This window comes from Prunus dulcis, unplaced genomic scaffold, assembly GCF_902201215.1.
Source record: "Prunus dulcis unplaced genomic scaffold, ALMONDv2, whole genome shotgun sequence".
NCBI lineage: Eukaryota > Viridiplantae > Streptophyta > Magnoliopsida > Rosales > Rosaceae > Prunus > Prunus dulcis.
This window is the reverse complement of record NW_023010220.1, coordinates 4029-21492: the sequence shown is the minus strand read 5'-3', so window position 1 is coordinate 21492 and position 17464 is coordinate 4029. Positions and strand designations below refer to the sequence as shown.

General features: G+C 36.4%; 2 protein-coding genes across 3 annotated transcripts; both read left to right on the top strand.

The window, feature by feature from the left end:
• The first annotated feature begins 612 nt into the window (after nucleotides 1-612).
• On the top strand, nucleotides 613-7460 carry LOC117613225 (proteinaceous RNase P 2-like). The gene is made up of 6 exons (XM_034341855.1): nucleotides 613-1798; nucleotides 2757-2858; nucleotides 2974-3149; nucleotides 3526-3646; nucleotides 5706-5774; nucleotides 6760-7460. Exons 1-6 carry the CDS (start codon nucleotides 893-895, stop codon nucleotides 7042-7044), a joined length of 1659 nt encoding a protein of 552 aa, XP_034197746.1. The 5' UTR covers nucleotides 613-892; the 3' UTR covers nucleotides 7045-7460.
• Nucleotides 7461-9097: 1637 nt separating this feature from the next.
• On the top strand, nucleotides 9098-12540 carry LOC117613224 (fatty acyl-CoA reductase 3-like). 2 transcript variants are annotated; one of them, XM_034341853.1, is made up of 11 exons: nucleotides 9098-9133; nucleotides 9474-9561; nucleotides 9643-9746; nucleotides 9848-10050; nucleotides 10134-10234; nucleotides 10510-10705; nucleotides 10970-11131; nucleotides 11453-11534; nucleotides 11633-11899; nucleotides 11995-12122; nucleotides 12211-12540. In XM_034341853.1, exons 2-11 carry the CDS (start codon nucleotides 9483-9485, stop codon nucleotides 12368-12370), a joined length of 1482 nt encoding a protein of 493 aa, XP_034197744.1. In that variant the 5' UTR covers nucleotides 9098-9133; nucleotides 9474-9482; the 3' UTR covers nucleotides 12371-12540. The 2 variants fall into 2 exon arrangements, with proteins under 2 accessions (XP_034197744.1, XP_034197745.1); XM_034341854.1 differs by lacking the exon at nucleotides 9098-9133 and having other exon boundaries at nucleotides 9446-9561.
• Nucleotides 12541-17464: the final 4924 nt, after the last annotated feature.

Below are 17464 nucleotides of genomic sequence, written 5' to 3'. Positions count from 1 at the left end.
ACGGGTACGCCAATACGACAAAACTCCAAAATCTAGGATATGAGTATGGCATTGATATGATCATTAAAATAATACACATTTAAAAAAATAATATAAATAATAAAAACTAATATTGCATCCATCATGTTATAATCATCCATTCAGTTCAAAACATAAAACTAAAAACCAATGCAAATGACCTACTAGTGTGTGAGTTTAGAATGCCATCGCCCATCTCAATTGGAAATGTCTTCAAAAAAAAAAAAAAAAAAAAAAAACTAAAAACCAATTAATACAGGTAACCAAATTAAATGCATTTTGATAACAAATACATTTCAATACAATCATCCATCCTGTGAATCAAATGCGTTTTGATAACAAAAAAAACGAATTAAATATATCTAACCCAAGTCTAACAGCAGCTAGCAATAAAAAATATAATAAAGGTTTTTTTACCAATAAAAAATAAAAAATAAAGGTTTTGCTGCTGACAAACGTACAGCACAATTTGCCCCTTAAAAAATGGGTTGCTCTCTCAAAAAAGAAAAAAAAAAAGGTTTTATTCCTTAAAACGTGCGTTCCAACTTAAGTGAAATTGAAAGCCCAACAATGAGACGACGTCGTCTAAGAGAAAACCTACAAACAAAGAAAGACGCGCTCTTCTTCTTCCTCGCGCAGCAGCGCCGCTTTTTCGTCTTCCTCGCGTAGCAGAGCCTCACAGACGACGACGCTTCTTCATCTTCCTGTCCCACAGACTTCTCGCAGCAGCGCCGTATCGGGACCGTATATCGGAGACGTATCGGACGGTCAAACTTTCGGACGATACATAGCGGTATCGGATACGTATCGCCGTATCCGATACGAGCATACCCCTCAAGACTGACGTATCGGTGCAACACAGCTGCACACTCCCATGGGAACCCCAAAGAAGATCAAGAAGAAGCAAACTCCAGAAACCCAATTCCACTCCTCCCTCACTCTCTGCTCGAAGCACAAAGACTTGCCCAGCGCAATCTCGCTATACGAATCCGCCGTCTCCCAAAAGACTCACTTCAACCACCACCACTTCAACACTCTCCTCTACCTCTGCTCAAACTCCGTCAGCGACCCCTCTCTGAAGCAATTGGCTTTGGACAATGGCTTCCGCGTCTTCAACCAAATGTTATCTATCGGAACCCTTCCGAACGAGGCCACGATCACCGCCGTGGCCCGGCTTGCCGCCGCCAAAGGGGACGGCGATTACGCATTTGGCCTGGTGAAGGGTATGGATAAGTATAAAGTGTTGCCGAGGTTGCGCACGTGCGACCCGGCGCTGTTTTGCTTTTGTGAGAAATTGGAGGCGGAGAAGGCGTATGAGGTGGAGGAGCATATGGGTATGGTGGGGGTGAGCTTGGAGGAGCCGGAGATTGCGGCGTTGCTGAAGGTGAGTGCGGAGACGGGGAATGGGGAGAGGGTTTATGGTTATTTGCATAAGTTGAGGAATGTAGTGAGGTGTGTTGGAGAATCAACGGCTAAGATCATTGAGGATTGGTTTTTGGGTGGAGTGGCTTGTGAGCTGGGTGAAGCGAATTGGGATTCGGGTGGGGTGAAAGAGGCGGTTTTGAGGAATGGGGGAGGGTGGCATGGGCAGGGATGGATTGGGAAGGGGGTTTGGGATGTGAGGAGCGCCAATGCGGATATGAGCAGCAGCCAGTGTTGCTCTTGTGGTGAGCGTTTGGTTTGTGTTGACATTGATTGTGGGGAGACCCAGAGGTTTGCGGAGTCGGTTGCTGCTTTGGCAATGGAACGGGAGGTTAAGTCAAATTTCAGTGAGTTCCAGGTGAGCCAAATATTTTGATTAGTCAAATTTGCCATGTTTTTGTTTTTTGTTTTTTGTTTTTCCAATTTGAATTTATGTAATGGACAGAGACTATAGTATTCAAATTTGAGGAATTGAGAGCAGAGTTCAAGATTTAAGCAGATATGGATGTACATGTTATATTTTGATGCTGGTTCCCCTCAATGTATAAGGAGATTCTTGTTTCTGATAGATAAGTTGGGATTTTAATAATAAAACATGCAGGAACTGGGATGCTTTCCTGTTTGTTAGGTTGTCATATTAGTGGTAGATTCATAGATTTACTATACTTAATGTATAACAAGGTTTATGTGATTTTCGTAGTACTTTTCATTACCCCAAAATGACAGACTCACATCAGGTGTAACGATGACTAGTAGCCTTCCACGCATTACTCAAAGTCATAACATTAATTAGACCTCTTTTATTGTCCCAACTAACTTCCTAAACTACCAAGGATGACCCTTTCCTAGGTACAGCATAATTATTTGAAGCTTCTAGACCTCTAGACTTATGTGACTCCTTTTCTTGAAACTCTCTGAAGCATTTATTCATTCCTGTGGGGTGGGTATTACTTGAACTCCCAGCTTGGGCCTGCTGTACCATGGTCCCACCAGATCAATTGGGCTGAGTATTCAATTTTTTCTTAGTCCGGTTATAAACTTTAATGTGGGCCTGATTGCCCAACGAGATGCTGCTGCATAATCTGTGGTGGTGTTTCTTTAATTTTCGATTGCATTGGCATTTAGTCTTGCACATTTGTTTTGCCTTGAAATGACAGAAATCAGAATTAATGAGGCGATTTTGAGTTGTTGAGGCTATGAAGAAGATTAAAGTAGCAAATCCAATGTTTTTTTATGTGTTCAATTTGATTATATTTGGGTCAATGTTACTTTGCAAACATATTGTAATTCTTATTTTCCCCAATGTCTTAATATAGGATTGGCTGGACAAACATGCTGAGTATGAAGCTATAGTGGATGGAGCTAATATTGGGCTCTACCAGCAGAATTTTGCAGATGGTGGATTCAGTCTTTCTCAGGTTGTACATCCGAAGATGATTGTTGCTCTCTTATTTTGTCAATTTCTACTTTTATTTTGATAGGCCCCTTAGTCACGTTTAATCATGACTTATATTTCTGTTCTATATAGAACAGCTTGACGCTGTTGTGAAAGAATTGTATAATAAGAGTGGAGAGAAATGGCCACTTGTTGTCATGCATAATAGACGTTTCCGGGGACTTGTGGAAAATCCTTCCCACAGAAAACTGATTGAGGAGTGGATGGATAAAGGCATTCTTTATGCCACACCAAGTGGTTCCAACGACGATTGGTATGAGCCTGAGATCCATTTCTTACCAAATGTTATTACTTGTTTCCTACATTTATGTTGATGAACTATATCAGCTCCACTGATTGTGCAAGCTTTTGGTTGAAAGTTTCTCTCTCTCTCTCTCTCTCTCTCTCTCTCTCTCTCTCTCTCTCTCCAGACTTTGGTTGCTCAAAACAGCAACACCAACAACATTCCCCTTTTAAGTGCTCTCTTAAAAAAAGAAGAAAAAAACATGTACATGGAATATTTTGAGAAAAAAAAAAAACATGTATTTATGAAGAACCATTTCTCCCTCCGGTGGCCTGTGTGTTCATCACTTTAAACATCACGACTATTATGCTTGGAATACACAAATTAATTCTTTGATATGACTCAGGTATTGGCTCTATGCTGCTGTGAAGCTCAAGTGCTTGCTAGTTACAAATGATGAAATGCGAGATCACATTTTTGAACTCCTAGGAAGCAGCTTCTTTCTCAAGTGGAAAGACAGACACCAAGTATGTGTTCTTGGACGACCTCATTGAACATATTATGTCATATGTTCTAAACTTATTTATTTGCTTTTTCAAATTTTATTTCATTCCGCTCTTTCACAATCTCATCCAACATATCAGTATAGATGCTATCCTCGTTTTAATTACATTTTAAAACCTAGAAAATAGTTTATTTCCTAGTATGGAAGAGTTCATATGATTTTGCATGATGATATGAAACTCTTTGTATTGCAGTCATATTTTTAGTTCTATCAAAGACTCTATGTCCATCTCTATCATGACTTCATAGTTTGAGCTTTTTCATTTTCAGTGCTGGCCCTTGTATTCATTCAGAAGTCTTAGGAGTGTCTAACCTTCCTTACCAATCTGAACCAATTGGTGATGCAGGATGCATAGGACCTAAATTGTTTAGTTGCCTAATTTGTTTGTTAGTTTCCTATATTCTTTAGTTTTCCAAATCCTAGTAGGATTTCTAAGTTTCCTATTTTATTAGGAATAGGATTTCTGTTTTAGCTGGGGATTTTAATCCTATTGTCTCTAGGTTTTAGTTTGCTATAAATACCCCTATATGTAGTTCTTTAAAAGGGAGATTTGAATATTGATTAAACCTTCTCTTAACTCTCTGATTTCTGCCTGCCTTCTATCTTTCTTTCCTTCAGCTTTTCTCATTCTTTTCTGTCCTATTGCTCTGAGTGTTAAAACTAACACACCCAGGGCTGTGCTACATCAATTGGATTCCGAGCCTCAGCATTTACAAATGGTGCATTTATGTGCATTTGGTTTAATTTAAACCATTACAACAGTCAAATGGTTAGACTTATTGCCACATGAGCTACCTTGATTTTACTACATTTTTATTTTCAACACTGAAGGTAATCAAGGTAGCTCATGTGGCAACAACTCTAACCATTGGATTGTTGTAATGGTTTAGATTAAACCAAATGCACATAAATGCACCATTTGTAAATTCAGAGGCTTAAGATCCGAACCAATCTGATCAGGTTGATTCTATGACTTGAGTAAGCTAGTGTACGAATAGCACCCATTTTTTACTTTCTTATATAGAGAAACAGTGGCTGTCAGTTCATTTCAGTGGAAGGAAGATTTTACAGTTGCAGTTCCAATCCAAATTGTCAAACTTGTCGATTGCTTCTGTTGTATTGACACGAAACACCCAACACTAAATTAGTGAGTTGGCGTTAACTGGTGCATTAGACGAATCCTAAAATCACATGACATGCTAACACAAAGTATAAACTGACCGTGTAGAAGATGGACCTCGTTGATGAGTCAAATCACTCAAAAGAAAATTGAGTGGGGTTTATTTAATAGGGGTGCATGCCTGAAGAGTTTGGTTTAGAGATATTAAGGTCTAAGTAAAGTGTCAAGGCAGCCTCTCACAGATTGAACTTTTTATTTTTTTTTTGGATTTCAGTTTTTATTTTTTAATAAAAGGTAAAGAGGAAATGCTCGGACAAAGAAGGGAGGAGGTAAGGGGAGGGATGGAGTGACAAAATGTATATGGAATGGCACCTAAAGTAAAAACCAAAAACTAAAAGCAATTTCAAATAGTTTTATCTTTCAAGTTTTTCTGTTACCTCTTGACTATCTCTTTTGCCTGCAACTCTTCCTCTCTAGAAAACATGCAGAGATGTTTTTTCCTTTTTATTTCTGTCTCTAGCCATAGTTTTTGTGCTCCCCATATTCTACATTACCATATTTTTATTCAATCTCAAAGGATGATAACAAGGGAAAATCCTTGTTATTGCATTGGATATTGATTGTCAATGGGAAATAATGAAACTCGTATTAAACTTTTTGTAGAAATGAACCACTCCTTATATTAAAAAGAAAAGTTCCATTCCGCCATAAAATCAACAAAATCAATACCACCAGATGTCTCTGCAAATTGGTTTTGTGATATGTTGGATGGTTTCTATTGATTTTAATCTTTTTTTCTTTTGAAACCTGATTGAGTGGTCTTGTGGTTGCTTCAAATGTGAAATTGATCCATGCAGACCTATCTTTTATGCTATAAGTTCTCATGCATCCTGTTGTGCAGGTTCGATATACTTTTGTCAAAGGCAATCTGAAACTTCAGATGCCGCCCCCATATTCTTCAGTCATCCAGGTACTATTTTTAATTTCTCATATTGGTTCATTCTGATGGCATGTTCTAACTCTGACTTTCTTCCATTCTATATAATCTGATTTATCTAGTTTGGTATAGAGCACTGTTCGTCTTCTTCATCAAAATAAAAAATGAAGGCAGGAAAAAGGACAGTGGCCCTGGCCATGCTGGGGCACCTTTGCTAGGTGTGGAATTTGAGGGTGCAAATAGGAAATTAATGTGGGGACAAAAAATAGAAAATGTTGAATATAGAAATTTATTATATACGAAATAGATAAGTTCTTGTCAGATTGTAGAAGATAAATCATTCAAGATATTTTGGAGAAACACTTGTATGGGTAAACCTAAAATCTAAAGAATGTTATGAAAACGTGGGTGATTCATATGCATGTTGCGTGGAATACATTTATAGAGTTTATGTTGCATTGGATACAATGCTTCTAGGTGTCTTATTTCTGTGTTCATAATCTTTCTGTCATGCTAATGTGAAAGTTGTGATGACAACCATGTCTTTGTGCTCAAGCTGGAAGGAAATAGTTCTTTTGGTAAAGTTCGTTTAGTCTTCTATTGAGCATCAGTTAGATAATAGGAATATAGTTATCAATTACAGACAATGCTTTAATAAAATGGTTCCTTGGTTTAAGCAAACTTATGACGGGCTTGAACTTTGTTATAGATGTCCATGATCCCTAAGTTGCCTCTAAAATGTCGCCTGAATCAGTAAAATTCTGTTTTAGTTTGTCTTTTTATCTGAGCTGTTTTGAGTGCTTAATGTTTCATTCAAATGTTCTTGAAATAAAAATTAGTTGTGTAATAAAATGATAATCTTCACGAGTTCGGGATTGTGTTAAATGTTTGAAGGCAGAACGAGGGCTATAAGTGCATAAATTCTTAGTGGTGATTAGTGTTAGTGTGATTAGTGTTCGTGTGAAGCTGATCCCTTTAACTTTATACTATAAAGTATTGAGGTGCCAATTTTTTTCAGGAATCAGAAATTGGATCCTGGCATGTGCCTGTAGCAGATGACAGCTGTCAGGAGCCTGCAAGAACCTGGCTCTGCATTACCCGGCCAAGTGTTTCTAAAGCTTCTGGTGAAGTCTCACATAATTTGGAAACATCTCGAACTGGCGGTGTCTGCAGGAACCTTGAATCACTGAACTCATGTACGACAGAGTTTGTTGCCAGTCACAATGAGAAAACCACAGTTGTGACAGGAAAAAGAAAAGAGAGGTCCCCATCTCCTTCCCAGCTAAATCTTTCTTCTGCCTAGTACTGTTTGCACGAGTCTTTATTTCCGTGCTGCTTGTGGAGATCATAACTTATGGAAATGGTTGTGGCTGAGTAATATGAGTCTTGGACAAGCAAGATGGCCTGTTATGAGTTATGACAACGACCCCTCGCTGTAACACTCAAGTTTTCGGCCCAGTTTTCCCTTGTAGGGTTAGTGTCTCTGATGTTATGCTGTATCACCAACATACTGCAAGCTTTGTTCCCTACAAAGTTTGCAGTATGTTGGCTCATTATTGATAGTGGACTTGATTGTTACGAATGTTAGGGCCGGGGTGTGATTTGAGTGAGAAATTGCAACAAAGCGGATTCATGTTTCCCGCCCTCACTATTTGTTGAATAAATACTTTTTCTTTGGTTTGCTGAATAAAAGATTTTTTCTTTGGTTTGTTGAATGAAGATCTTTTTGTTCAAGGTCAAACCCTTCTTCTAATCTTGTCGTTTTTTCCCCTGCGAGAAGAGTTGAAGTTGTCCGCAGCTGTGTTAAGTGGTAAGATTCAGCTCATCTGAGATATGAGTTTCATTCAATTTTAAGGTCGCTGTGTGTTTAGTGAGATGCACATGAATGCGTTCATATCCAATGGTCAAACTTATTGTTCATTGTGTAGGACATAAATGGTCTGATAGCTATAACAAGCTCTCATAAAGTGTCGGCACCGCGGATAGCATTATTATTGATAGAGTAATACTAGGTTTATCACATTTTTATATCATATTGTGTACCATTTCTCTAATAGAGATGAAGCCTACTAATACAATGGGTCTCACTTCTATTAGAGAGGTGGTACATAATATGGTATAAAACATGTGATAAGCCTATCATTTTCCTTATTAACGACAGTGATATTAGTGAAGTGTGGGTCCATAATCTGCAAAACAGTGATCTTATATTTGAACCCAACTGTCACCTCCCCCTCCCCCTTCCGAAGTATGGCCCTTCATTATTCTTAAATCGAGGGCGGTTCGAAGTTCAAACCTAACATTTGTCCACATGTATCTGATTATGTCAGCAGGCTACCTCCAAATAGGAAACTGAGTAATGTTTGGTGGGAAAAAAGTTGTGTTGCTCAACAGTTAATGCCTCTTTTTGTCTTTGAATTTTTGTTAGGTACACTGTACACATACGCCACCTACGTGTGTCACTCCCAGACGTTCATACTTTGCCAAATCAAGTTGCATGGACGGCTGAGGCGACTACTTGCATGTGCATGGGCGGTGTTGCTCTTTTTTCCTTTTTCTTGAAACAAGTGATACTTAAGACATCTCAATCACTCTCCATAGATAAATTACGCTTTTAATATATAAGAAAATAATAATTTTATTAATGTTATAAATTTTTTTTTTCATATATGTCAAATTATTATTTTTTTATTAAGAGAAATACATTAAAATTACAAAAATAAAAATTTATGGATACATGTCGTGATTTGTCTTTAAAGAATAATAATTTATACATATAAAGAACTAAGTATTTTCCTTTTACGATACACTAGGTTAGCTTACGAAGTAAACACTAGTACACTCAACACCAGCCACTCCCAAAATGAAAGCCAATCAACCACCTCCATAACTAGCATGTTGAAGCTTCCTTCATCGAAATTAGCTTACCTCTATCAAAATGGTTATTTTAATCGTTCAACTACGTTTAAAAAGCAAAAAAATTTGTGCTATCTTTGGTGAGACTTCTTTGTGGTTAATATGAAGCAAAATGTCATTATTTATCCCTGTAGTTTGTCCATTTTATTAGTTTGGTCTTTATAGTTTCAATTTTGTTCATTTATGTAGTTTCAATAGCAATTTAAGGATACTTTGTAAATTCTATCAAATTCTTTCCAATGCCATCCAAAATATACACCTCCACGTCACTGATACTTATCTAATCACAGAATTGGACGAAATTTGGACATATATTCTTGATTTGTGAGGACATCAAACTACAAGGGTCAAATTGCAAAAATTAACTTAGAGGAAGCAAAATTAGTTTTTGCCCATTAATAATGCCTATCTCCCATCCATGTGAAGGGAAACCTTATGTCTACATCAGTCTGCTCCATCAGCTATCTACCAACTGTGTACGTATTCAATGTGTTCTTGGCAATAGTGCATCTCAGAAGATATGTTGGATGAATTATTGTATGCTCCCCTCATTTTCTCTTATGTTTAAGGCATACCTTACTGCTAGCTCAACTGCATGAATCTACTAATAATGATAAATTATTGGGACGGTGAGCAACAAACAGAAACCCAACGACATGGCTCATGAATTTAGGTTAAAGTCATTCTCAAGAAAAAAAAACAAAAACAAAAAAAGGAAGAGAAAAAGTACAACCTTTATAAGTAGGCAAGACTTTCTCTCTCTCTCTCTCTCTCTATATATATATGCACTCTGATATTACTCAACCTATCCTTCAGATTTTTACAATGGAGTTGAAGAGCATACTAGGATATTTGCAAAACAAGACAATCTTAGTAACCGGAGCCACTGGCTTCCTTGGAATGGGTACATTAATTCCATCTCTCTCTCTCTCTCTCTCTCTCTCTCTCTCTCTCATAGTAACTTAATTTACAAATGCACATGCAGTATTTGTGGAGAAAATACTCAGGGTTCAACCAGATGTGAAAAAGATTTATCTTCTTTTAAGAGTTTCGGACACCAAGTCAGCCACAGATCGCATGCATAATCAGGTTTATATATAAATACGTATTTCATAATAGCCAAATAATTTTAATGTATCTTGTAATGACGTACATTTTATTAATGTTTACTTATTTTTATATATATTAAGATAATAAGGAAGGAGTTGTTCAAGGTTCTTAGAGAGAAATGGGGTGCAGAGTTTGATTCATTCATAGCAAAAAAAGTTGTGGCTGTGCCAGGAGACGTAACTTTTGATGACCTAGGAGTGAAAGAGTTCAAGTTGAGAGAAGAAATGTGCACTGACATTGAAATCATACTGAACTCTGCAGGAACCACAAATTTTGATGAAAGGTATATAGCTATTATATTATATGTTACCCAAAACTACTCAAAAGAAACATGTAATTACAATTTACCATAACTTTGGTTTGCAGATATGATATTGCACTGAGTGTCAATACATTTGGAGTTCAACACGTACTGAGCTTTGCAAAGAAATGTCTAAAGCTAGAGATCCTGCTCCACGTGTCAACTGGTTAGTGTTTGTTTTCTTCTCTTGGTTTCCCATGGCCTACAAGGCTGCCATATGGTGTATATATATATATATATATATAGCCTTTCCATATCCTAAACTTTATATGCTCAAATTTCATGTCAAAAAAAGGAGAGGAGAAGAGTTATGTACTATTACCGCGTCCACAGAATGTTTTTTTCTTTTCTAAGTTTCATCTTTATTTATCATCTCAGAATGTTTTTTCCTGGTCTCAATTTCCTTTGATTTGCTTCACTGATATGTTGATTGTTTTTCAGCTTATATATGTGGTGAAAGGGAAGGACTTATACTAGAGGACTCATCTTGCATGGATGGGATGGAAAAGGAGATCACTAAATTTGATTTCAAAGTGCAAGAGAAGAATTTGGTGGAAGAGAAACTGAATGAACTAAAAGCACAAAATGCGACAGAAGAAGTTATTACAACCACGATGAAGGATTTTGGCATTGAAAGGTTATTTCGATCATCCATCCAGCTGTGCCTTATAAAACCACAAGCATGATTCTTAGTTTCGGACTTATTTTTCTCCAAATTTTATCAATAAGCAAAAAAAAGAAGAAGTTATTTCTGCAGTGTTCTCTAGCTCTATCGATTCATTCATTGAATTGAGATAAAATAATTTTTTTGCAGTGTGAAATTGTTGGTCTATTTTTCTCTGGGGCTTCTCACTAATATCCTTACAGAATTTTCTCATTATTATTTCTTATATTCTTGCAGGGCTAAATTGTATGGATGGCCAAATACGTACGTATTCACAAAGGCGATGGGAGAAATACTTCTAAGACACTCAAAAGATAATCTATCCGTCGTCATCATACGTCCGACTGTAGTCACCAGTACTTATAAAGAGCCATTTCCAGGTTGGGTCCAAGGTTTCAGGTATGAAGCTTGCAAGCACTCTAAAATTTGACTAGATTTTACTCAGAAAACACGCATAACTCAGTTTGTTTGTTAACAAAATTATAAGCTTATTATGAGACACTGGAACTAATACAATAGATCAGTACGTGGTTCATTATATTTTTTCCAAAATTTTCAATTTTTCATTGGGGACTGGGAAAGAAAACAAAAGGCTACTAATTTTTTTATTTTTATTGTGTGCACTAATATAATATAGGTCTCTGTGCAGATCAGAAAAATGTAATGGTACAATGATTTTTATTTGGTGTGCAATCTTTGTTGTTGTTGTTGTTGTTGCAGAACCATTGATAGTGTAATTGCTGGTTATTGTAAAGGGAAGCTAACATGTTTGCTTGTGGATCCTAAGTCAGTATTTGATATGGTAAGTTTCAGTAAATTTCATGGTTCTCCAAATACTCATAGGTACAAGCACACAACAGTAATTTTACAATCAAAACTATCGATTTTGAAATTATGCAGGTTCCTGTTGATATGGTGGTAAATTCAATAACTGTAGCAATGGTGGCAAATGCAAATAAATCGTCTAGTATCATTTACCATGTGGGAAGCTCTTTGAGAAATCCTATCAATTTCCTTAATATTCACTGTTTTACCTTCCGATACTTCACAAAAAATCCATGGATTGATAAGGATGGAAAGCCTGTCAAGGTTGGCAAGCTTAAATTCTTCAAGACTATGGCTACTTTTCACATGTATATGCAAATTCGCTTCATGCTACCTTTGGAGGTTTGTAATTTCACCGTTAACAGTAATTACAAATTAAATACATTTATATATGTATATGTATATTCATATATATTACTTTTAATTCTTGTTTCAAGGGTTCAAAGTTCGTAAACAAAGCATTTGGCGAATATTTTCAAGATCTGTATGTCAACTATAATCAGAAACTCAAATTGGTGATGCGCTTGGTAGAGCTATATGAGCCCTACATGCTATTCAAGGGCATGTACGTATGCATTATTTTGGCTGTCAATTAAACATAAGTACTTTTATCAGTGTAATCATGCATTTAAGTTACTTCGATTTAAATGCAGCTTTGATGACAACAATGCCGAGGATCTGCGAAGGATAACAAGGGAAAGTTTCGTCGAATCGGAAACTTTCAATTTTGATCCAAAATGCATTGATTGGGAAGACTACATTATGCACACACACATACCTGGCCTTCAGAAACATGTTATGTTGAAACGATAATGGAGAGGTTGATGCATTGTACTTGTACATAATATTCCTATTGAAGTTTCTACATGGCGTTGAGCTAAACACTGTTAGTCTCTTTCTCACTAAAAAATGGTTACTAGAGAAGAGGACGCTGACAGTTGTATTCATGAAGCATCATAATTATATACTAGCACGTGTGCCAATTAGTTTTTTTTAAAATTTTTATTTTTATTTTTAGAATTAAAAAAGATAATGGGTAGTTGTGTTCTATAAAAATAGGACTCATTATCTGATTTTTTTTTTTAATTTTTAATTTTTAAATATGAAAATGTATGAATTTACCATATTATCCTCATTTGATTAATAATTTCAAATCTTAATATTTGTATTAACCAAGGGCATTTTATAGTATTTTGAATGTTTAACCATTTTCTGCTATCTTTTGCTTTATATATATTGGCCCGGCCTCTTAGGCCATCTCTAGCCGTGGGCTACATCCCAAATATAGCCTTAAAATAATGCAAAATCCATCTCCAGCCATAGGCTAAACAAAATTTTGGCCAAATTTGGAGGGCCACATTTGGCCTGGTTGGCCCTGTAGCCCTCCAACTAGGCCAAATGTAGCCCAGCTTCAGCCTAGGCCAATTTTTTTGTGGGCCCCATGCATTTGCTTTTCAACAACCAACATTAAAGCATATATATTTTTAAAAGCCTTTTTAAATGTTTCAATTCGTGTTGTTTAAGAAAAAAGTATAAAAAATTATTGGTCATGACCATTGAAGGTCAAACCATTGAAACCCATCCTCTTTTTATTTTATTTTATTATTTATTTATTTATTTAAATTTTTATAATTTTAAATGTGATCACCTTTTTAAATGTTTTCAAGTGTTGTTTAAAAAAAATTATAAAAAATTCTTGGTCATGACCGTTGAAGATCAGACTATTGAAACCTTTTTTTCTTTTTTCTTTTTTAAATATGGTCACATATATGGAATATTGTCTCTAAATAGTAGTTTAATTAAATTAAACAATATATAGTTGTGGAATGTATGAGTGTTGTACCATAGTTTTTCTCAAAATAATAAAATATAAAGGACCCTAAAATATAGCCCTGCATGGCTGGAGATGGAAAAATTTAGCCTTGCACTATTCTTTAAAAAATTAATATTTTGGAGGGCTAAATTTTTAGCCTTGGACTACATTTAGCCCTATGACTGGAGATGGCCTTAAGAGCAAAATTTTTAATCAATTTTTAGCTTTAGCGTACGTGCAGAAGGTAGCGTAGAGACGTAGAGGATAAACAAAATAATTATAAGAAACTCAAACATACAAACCCAAAACCAAGGATAAGAATATAACGAAATTAAAAATGATATCATTAATATTTAACAAACTTACATAGAAGCAGAAATGTAGTAGTGCCTAACAGAAGCTTCGCAGAAGCAGCACTTCGGAAAGTAAAACACTCACAACACTTAAACAACTCAAACACTCAAACACTCAAGAGTACAAAGTTTATTTCTAAGGCGATGCTTTTTCGATGATTTGCAACTGAGGAAAAGTGCTCTTTTTAAAGCCTCGGGGCTGTTGACGTGTCAAATAGAGACAAGAAGTCACAAAGTAGTCTACAGTAGAGCGGCATCTTCACTTTGAGGATTCTTGCTCAACTTTCACACAAACAGCCAAAAAGAAAAAAGCAAACTTTTGCAAAAGTGAAAGCAAAGTTAAAGCAGGAGCATCTTGCTTTAACCAGAGGAAAAGTGAAGCTAAAATGACAGGAAAACATAAAATTACAATATTTAGAAATTGTCTTTTATCAGATAGAATATTACTGAGGCCCACCATAAAGCTTCGGATGGAAATTGTCTAGCATGTCTTCATTAGCAAAAGGGTCCACCTCATCTTCAGGCTGAGTGGCAGATGCTGATGCCATGGATTCGTCATCCAGATCAATAATCTCAAGGACTTTCTTTTTCAAATCTTCTTTGGAAGATGATGAGCCTGGCTGGTCTATCAACAACTGTAACCTTTAGGGGACACTTAAATTAGTAGAAGAAGTGGCCTAAGGCTGAGCAGCAGAGTCGAAGGATGGGATAAGTGCCAGGGTGAACTTGGAAGGAGCCAAGTGATTTCTGGTGAATTTATCCCACCATCTGATTAAGATACTTCGGACTAAATTTGTGATATAAGTCCATTCTTCATCAACATCTTCAGAAATAACATATTCCCATTTTAATATCCATGGTAGTTCATACGTTATCATGAACTACATGAATAAGGTCCTTTGATCAGGATATGGTTTTTATTCCATTTACAAAATTTCATTTGAAAAGATTCCTTAATTTCAGGAGGAAGGTATTCCAAAGTAGGACCCCAAATAAGAAAAAAGCTTTTGAACCAATTAGGGAGTTCTTTTAGAGCTCGAAACTTAAAATTGATAAAACCAAGTATGAGAATAGTTTTGATTTTGAAAACATAAAACATATTCCCATGCTTTTTTATAATCCCATAAATTATAGGAATATGGCCTAATTTCAGGATGGATAAATCTTCTGGCCCTTTCAGGGCTAGGACCTTTTAGAAATAGATTTATCCATCCTGAAATTAGGCCGTATTCCTATAATTTCTGGATTATAAAATGGCATGGGAGTATGTTTTATGTTTCCAAAATCAAAACTATTCTCATACTTGGTTTATCCAGTTTAAGCTTAGAGCTCTGAAAGAACTCCCTAATTGGTTCAAGAGCTTCTTTCTGATTTGGGGTCCTACTTTGGAATACATTCCTCCTGAAATTAAGGAATCTTTTCAAATGAAATTTTGCAAATGGAATAAAAACCATCATGATCAAAGGACCTTATTCATGTGGTTCATGATAATGTATGAACTACCATGGATATTAAAATGGGAATATGTTATTTCGGCGGATGTTGATGAGGAATGAACTTATATTCCAAATTTAGTCTGAAGTATCTTAATCAGATGGTGGGATAAATTCACTAGGGATCACCTGGCTCCCACCAAGATAGTCCCAGCTCTTATCCCATCCCCCGACTCTGCTGCTGCTCAACCTTTGGTCACTTCTTCTAATCTGAGTGTTTCCCAAAGGTTGCAACTGTTGATAGACTAGCCAGGATCATCATCTTCTAAAGAAGACTTGAAAAAGAAAGTCCTCGAGATTCTCGATCTAGATGCCGAATCTATGGCTTCAGCATTTCCAACCCAGCCTGAAGATGAGGTGGACCCTTTTGCTAATGAAGACATGCTAGAAAATTTCCATTCGGAGCTTTATGGTGGCCCTCAGTAATATTCTATCTGATAAAAGACAATTTGTAAAATTGTAATTTTATGCTTTCCTGTAGTTTTGCTTTTCTCTTTATCTGGTAAAGCAAGATTCTTTTGCTTTAAGTCAGCTTTCACGTGTGTAAAAGTTTGTTTTCCTTTTTTGGCTGTTTGCTGGAAAGTTCAGCAAGAATCCTCAAAGTGAAGATGCCGCTTTATTGTAGGCTGCTTTGTGACTTCTTGTCTTTATTTGACACGACAACAGCCCTGAGGCTTTAAAAGGAGGACCTCTCCTCAGTTGCCCTGCATCGAAAAAAAATTAGCGCCTCCAGAAATAAACTTTGTACTTTTGAGTGTTCGAGTGCTTGAGTGTTTGAGTGTTTATATTCAAGTGCTGCTTCTGCGAAGCTTCTGTTAAGCACTACTGCCCTTCTGCTTTTATGTAAGTTTGCTAAATATTAATGTTATCGTTTATATCATTTTTAATTTCGTTATATTCTTATCCCTGATTTTGGCTTTGTATGTTTGAATTTCTGATAATTATTTTGTTTATTCTCTACGTCTCTACACTACCTTCCGCGCATAAACTAAAGCTAAAAATTGATTAAAATTTTTGCTCTTAAGGGGCCTGGCCAGGACGTGGTATCAGAGCCTAAAGTCCCTAGAAGAGTTGTTTGTCTGAAGGTTTTTTTGTCTCGTAAACACCTTAGAGTAGAAAACATCCTTATAGCATCTAAAATGGGACAAGGTTTGACATTTAAGATTCATTAAGAGTTCTCTAGATCTATCATGCTGCAATTTTGTAGTTCCTACAAAATGTAGGGTGATTGTGTAAATTAGTGAATTTACCTCATGTTCCTGGTAAACACTTTCACTTTTAATGACTCCAGTTGCTGGATCCTGTACACTCTGCTGGCCAATGGCCACTTGAGCGTTTAAGATCTGGGCCCTAGCCGAGTCACTTAGGTGGAAATCCCACCATCCATTCAGTTGACCGACAAAGCCTGCAATAATAGCTTCAGCCACCCTTCTATCTCCATTTCCTTTTATCTTAGAGGCTGTAGCGTACATCATCATATGTTTCATTGTATTAATGATATGATATTCCGTCAGACCATCAATATTCCATTCAACTATGGAGCTTCCGTCATATTGAGCAGAATTACACATTCCATCTTCCTCAAACTATAAATCTACTAGTGTGGGTCTAGGGTAGTAGTTTTTAGTCTTAGCAGTTTGAGTGAGAACCTATTAATTTCAGGTTGCTTTTCTTTAAACATTGTTTCCAGGTTATCTATTTCCCCTTAAGTGAGAACTGACACTTGAGGACCCTTTCCTTTATTTGACAAATTTAACCCTGATAATTTTTGGCCAAGACGTCAACAAAGTTTTCATCTTCAGATAAGGTTCTTCCCATCCTAAAGTTTTTATTATCTAAGGCAGGAGGTGGTTTAAAAAATGCTTAATCACTTCCTTATTTCTTTTGGTTTCTGAGGGTCCTGGTTCGGATTTCTGTTCCTTCATTGAAACAGATGTTTCAATCCTGGTAACTTTCTTTCCTAGAGATTGCAGAAACAGGTTGGTGTAGTTATTCTGCTGAATGACTGCACCTATTTCTTCTTTACTAGCTGTGCAAAACCTATTGGCACTATCTTCAAGGAAAGTGGTTTCATTGTAGGGAGCTGCTATCACATTCTATTTAATTACCATCTCGGGTGGATGTATGGCTTTGATTGACTTCCCATCTTTGGAAGTATAAGTCAAGAACGGGCTTCCTATGATTTCTATATGACTCCTAGATTCAGGAATGTTATATCTTTTAACACACCAATCTAACCAAGCAAAGA